Below are 6,000 nucleotides of genomic sequence, written 5' to 3' on the forward strand. Positions count from 1 at the left end.
TGCATTCATCATGTTTTGAAGCATGTCGTTTTTCAGCCTACTCAATCTCTTGCATTCATTATTCTCAAAGTCTTATGTGAATCCTTAAATGAAGAGGCTGGTGCTGTGCCCCTTGTCAAGCTGAAGCTTCATTGAGCAGTCTAGGTGGCTACTGTGAGATTTGGGGTCAGGCATTAGCCAATATGCTGGGTTGTGCTTCTTTGAGGCAAGGTTGTTCATTACCTGATGAGTCCAGCGAGAAGCTTTATTCTCAGAAGAGGATGTTTTTTTTTCTTTTCTAAATGTATCATCAATGACAGAAATTGCTCCAGAGTTGTCTACAGTAGGCTTAGTATTCCTCTCCCTGTATTCTTTCTGAACCTTTGTAACAGATCAGAAGATTTGACTTGAGTTTATTTTTCTGGTGGGTGCATGTCGCGTTGCGAATGTATGTCACATTGACCCATCATTATGAACACACTAAAGGGTACATGTAGTGTTGAATTTTATTTATCCACTGAGAGATAGTTGAAGAGCCTTTAAGACAGTTATGTTATGTTCCTGCCTTTTCAGCCTCTACTGATATTGGGATCGGATTTTTGATAACTATGCACTATGGTACAATAGTCGAGCTTCATATTAGCGTTCAGTAGCAAGAGAATCTTATTAAATGGATTCATCATGTTTTCGACCTGAGGGTTAAAGACCAGTTTGGTGTTGAATATTATGCCCAGGTTCCTGGTCTAATTATGGAAGTGAGCATTAGCCAGCACCTAGTTCAGATCGGCAGTGATAATATTGGTGGTGACCATTCAACACTTTTGTTTTTATTTGTTAAGGCAGATATCCGCCAATGATGCAACTATTCCAGAGATTTTTGAGATGCAAGTTTAACTCCCTGAACCAGTCTCTATGGGGAGGTGTATGTGTATCATCTGTACATTTGAAGGGCAGCTTGTATAACACGATTGTGTCAATCAGTTATGACATCTGATTCCACTGAGGGCTTGGGAAAAGTGTTTTTTATTTTTTATTTTTTTATTATACTAAATATCACTTACGTGTTTCAGGTTTGTGATGAGCCTCATCCCCTTCTTGTGAAAGAGATGATCCAGCACTGTGTGGAGGGCAACATTGATGAAGCTTACAAGGTTTCCATTTCGTTGTTCTGTTAGTGTTGTCTGAGGCATGGGTGTTGTGATTCCTCCATCAAAGCAATTCCATATGATTTAAACCTTATACAGAAATACACAAATATCTGGACCGCCTCAACCCCTCGCCTATTGCAGAAACGCCTATATTTCACTGTAATGTTCTACCTTGATTTTTCAAAGGCCCTTGAGTGCAGCATTCACAGTTTGATGAGTAGTCTAATAAGGCAACGGGCATCTTAATCAAAATGGCCCACAGTAAAAATAAGACCTGTTGGGGGATCGGATCATGCCATTTAAAATATGTATTAGTTTAATTCACAGAACTCAAGTAGACATGAACAGCTAGAAGTGAGAAAAATCTAGCAGGTGCCCCTAACTTGACACATGCATTTAACAAGTTAATGGCAAGAGGTTTAAGAATTCCATTACATAAACTTGAAATAAGTATTGTGGCCTTAGTGTATACTTCACCTCCATATGCAAATCTGAGAAGTTCAAATCCGAATAATGGACACTTTTCTTGTAAGTTTTATATTATTGACTACATATGCTTTACCAAGTTTCATAATCCAGGTGGTTGACCAGTCCATAAAAGAAAAAGTGGGAAATTGTCTAGTGCCAATAGGGGTCTAGTGTGTTTCGGGGCAGACCCGCCATGCCAGTAAGGATATAAAGCAAAAGTGCACCAATATATGTGGAACTAATATACTTTGCTATGTGAAAGATAATACACTTATGTTAAACACAAAAATAATTAGTGCTGAACATCAGTGCTCAAACACATAGCGAATATATAAAGAATCAGTTCTTCTGAAGAAGCACTAAACGCATCCAAGAAGCATGCATATAAAGTTTGCTTAAGATCAATGCCTGGATGATCACACTTTACTCAAAAACACACATTTGCATTGAGATGGTATTGCTGCAGACTGCTTTTTATCCCAGAATAGTTTGCAGTAGCGCTTCTTTCTTCATTTTGTACAGATTGTTGCCCATCTCTGGAAGCTCGGCTATTCTCCTGAAGATATTATTGGCAACATCTTCAGAGTCTGCAAAACATTTCAAATGCCAGAGTTTCTCAAACTGGAGTTCATAAAGGTGGGTGTTTGTTCTGGTAGTATAATATCTGGTTTGTGCAATCTGTTCCTGCACATAGCTTGGGTCTTGCGCCTCTATTTTGTTATGTTTTATCAGTGCAAGTGCCAAGGCTAGAATCAGTTCTTCAGCTTAGATTGATTTGTCTTTTGTGTTCAGAATACTACTGTGCAAACATGCAGTGGCTAACCTTTTATGTTGTTGGTATCTTAAATGATGGTTTTGTTAATTGCCTCAAACACTTAAAAATTAAATCTTTGGCTTTCATTGAGTCATACTAAATTAGTTTTCTACAAGAGATGAGCAGCCTTCTCTTCTAGAACAAAACTATACTAATCTCCTTCACTAAGATACCACTATGAACATTTCAAAATTAATTGTTTTCAGTTCCACTACAAATTTTGCCTCTGGGCAGATCGAATATTTGAAAATGTGGCTACCTGGTTTATCATTCCTATCAAATATTTTGCGATTTGTACAACTGATGATCGCTAATATGATTACTTAATTTCTCCATGTGACAGCACTGACATAATCACACAACATAAGGTTTTGTAAACCAGGCAACCAGGATAACATGAGTAAGAATTATGAATGGTAAAGTGCTTTGAGAGGTCCTTGTTTATTGTAGGTATTAAATATGCAAAGGAAATAATTGATTGGGCCAGTTAAAAATGTACTCCTGGCCGCTTTTATATCTCGTCAATGTAGTTCTTGAAAGCATGCTACTCGAGTGCATTGGAGATGTACATTCCTCTCTCCTTTTAAGATCAACGTTTTCTGTACATAGCTTTCAGAGATGTGCATTTTTCAGTTTCTTCACAAATATATAGAAGTTGGTGTCATTCAGCGTCTTATTTTTTTTCTTTGCTTTCTTGTTTACAGGAAATTGGTTACACTCACATGAAAATAGCAGAAGGGGTGAACTCACTTTTGCAAATGGCTGGACTTCTTGCCAGGCTTTGTCAAAAAACTGTTCCAACAGCAAGTTAAACAACCTTTTTTTTTTTTTTCTTTTTCTACATCGTGGATCCCAAATTCCCTTGTTATGCCTGTGAATGGGTATGAGATGTCCAGGAATCTGTGGCACTTAATAATCTGTTCCCTAAAAAGAAAAACTATGTATATGCCACATTGTACAGTGCTGCTGAAATTAAATTGTTTATAGTTTTTATTGATGGCGATACGACTTTTTGGATGAATAAAAGCAAACAGAAGGTTGATATTTTATTACATATTCATCATCAAAGTACAGATTTTTTTTTTAATACTGGATCCAATTCGTGGTGTTTCTGTGTCACTCAGTCACAACAGGCACGATAGCTGGTAGACAGAAACAAGGTTCCCCAAAGCAGGTCTGTCCATAATCGGGACGATACAGAACTTCGGTCGAGGCACTAAAGATAAGATCCTCTTAATGGAGGAGGTGGCCTCGCACACATTTGTGTCATGCTTGATCATCGACAACCTCTCCCCCTCCATGGTAGGACAGTGCCACCAGGGCAGACTCAACCTCCTGGCGGACCCTGTCAGGAGGGAGTTCTTAATCTAAAAGAACCACTAGACAGCAGGGCCTTCCAGATTAATTAAAAATACTTTGAAGTGACCTGGCATTTCACCTTTAATAATGGGGTCCTTAGGTATGTCTGAAAACCGATTAGAGGCAGTGTCTTTGAGAATAGTGACTCAACCAGTTTCATTTAGCTAACGTATTTCTGCCGGGTAGCATTAACAAATCTGGGGCATTCTTCAGGGCTAATGATCCCTAACTTAACCTGGCATACTAAATGCCGAGTGATATTGTCTTTTCAACAATACTACCCACGTGAGTCCTACCTGAGGAGGGAATCTGGTAAATTAACCTGTGGATATATAAAACAGATTAGGAAAACTGAAAACGATACTTCCATATGTGAACTAACTATTTCAAACTGTGCCGTGGGCAAACCAGTGCCAGTTCACTGCAAATCAACAAGTGATAGGTGGAAAAAAAAATCTATGCACATACAATATAGTTGTATACTAAGGTGCACATCTTGGAAGGAATTATATCTCCGATGATAAAGCTATTACTTACCCTTTATTTTAGGGGATACCGGGTCTGGGAGGTAGGGCGGTGTCCTTTGTAGTCACACACTGATATCAAAATATTAAGAAGTAATAATCAGTGTTGGTAATGCTGGGGTCATTAGCCGGGAAAATGTTCTCAGTTTAATAAAGGATCTGTCATTTAAACATGACACTGAACTATTGATTATCCTGGATGTAGAAACCTTATCTACCAGGAAGCCACCATGGAGGTAGTGGAAAAAATCCTCCATGAAAATGAGTGGGATTCTAAACTCCCCAAAGCCCCCCTCCCTGGCCACATCTATTAAAATTGGAACTGGCTTATTCGGCACTCGTGTGAAATTGCTTTGAGTTTGCGGTGGGTACACTTCCTTCAGGTGCGCTGGGCATCTATGGGGAGCACATTTGATTTAACCCACCCTGGCATGCCTCTGTGTCCACTCCTTTGAGCCATAGTATGTCTTGCACCCCCTGAACCCCTTTCAAGAGAAAATACAACTATGGAAATGTTACATAGATGACATTGTTGATCTGGGCAGTTACCAGTAATTGAGGCCCTGTAGTTCAAGGAATGGCTAAATGCCCTTGAACATTTACTGCACTTCACATCTACCATTGGAAGAAACAAATTTCTGTTTCTAGCCTTTTTATTTAAGGCAGATAATGGACACTTGAAAACTGAGGTCTTTCAAATCTCCCACTCCACCCCCAGTAACCAAGGCTAATAAAAGGGCATTCAACAACCATAGGGAGCAGCTGCCAACAACATATAAAAAGGAGGAGAAGAATAGACCGATCTGGGTGACTACTTTTAGCCCCCGTCAGCGACTCCCAAAAAATTGGAAGATCCTACGGTCAGGAGGCCTACAATTGGAGGAACCCATGCACTCATTTAAAAGAGCACATAACATTACGGACATTGTAGTGCACACCCACCCGAAAAAAGACACTGAGAAAAACAACCAGATGACTGGAACCTACCCCACCCTGCGGGACACTCCCCATGTTTGTCCTTTCACCAAAAGAAACTAAGAACTGAACCTTGGTTTCACAACTCCCTAGAAGCTCAAAGGTCACTCAAAGTGTAACAGGAAAAAATATGGTTTATATGATCAGGCCAATTAATTTATATTGAGATGACAACCAGGAGTGTGCACACTTCCGTCACTGAACACATATGCACCATTAGGTGAAAACGTGACTCCACAAAATTAACCAACCACTACATTGAGAAGGGACATAGTGAAGACAAGACAGAGTGGTATGTGATTGAGAAAGTGAAACAAACACGTAATGACATGACAAAACCCCTTCTGATGTTGGAACAGAGGTGGGTTTTCAGGCTACGGGCAGATGTACGTGGACTGAACGATGAGATACCATGGGCGAGTATCAATAGATTACGATCAGTATACACGTGGTTGAGAGACAATACCACATTGTAGTCTGTCAAGTACGACATGACTCGTGTTATAGGGTTATCCAATCTCAGGGAGTGACTGTGGTTGTACTAGCGCTATCTAGAGCCTACCTTAAGGGTGACTTAGGTGTGGCAAAAAGGGAGTTTAGGCCTTGGCAAGTAGTTTGACTTGCCAAGTCAGTGTGGCAGTAAACTGCGCACACAGGTCCGGCAGTGGCAGGTCTGAGACATGTTTGAAAGGCTACTTCTGTGCGTGTCGCAATCTGCAATGCAGGCCCGCTA

At 40.0% G+C, this 6,000-nt stretch overlaps 1 protein-coding gene across 2 annotated transcripts in view; it reads left to right on the forward strand.

Moving 5' to 3' along the window:
* RFC2 (replication factor C subunit 2) overlaps nucleotides 1-3,463 on the forward strand; it is a 30,253-nt gene extending 26,790 nt beyond the window's left edge. For both annotated transcript variants that reach the window (XM_069226898.1, XM_069226899.1), the window contains 3 exons: nucleotides 1,050-1,130; nucleotides 2,118-2,231; nucleotides 3,114-3,463. In XM_069226898.1, coding sequence (XP_069082999.1) covers nucleotides 1,050-1,130; nucleotides 2,118-2,231; nucleotides 3,114-3,221 — 303 coding nt within the window. In that variant the 3' untranslated portion in view covers nucleotides 3,222-3,463. The remainder of the gene's footprint in view (nucleotides 1-1,049; nucleotides 1,131-2,117; nucleotides 2,232-3,113) is intronic.
* The last annotated feature ends 2,537 nt before the right edge of the window (nucleotides 3,464-6,000 follow it).

This window comes from Pleurodeles waltl, chromosome 3_2 (assembly GCF_031143425.1).
Source record: "Pleurodeles waltl isolate 20211129_DDA chromosome 3_2, aPleWal1.hap1.20221129, whole genome shotgun sequence".
NCBI lineage: Eukaryota > Metazoa > Chordata > Amphibia > Caudata > Salamandridae > Pleurodeles > Pleurodeles waltl.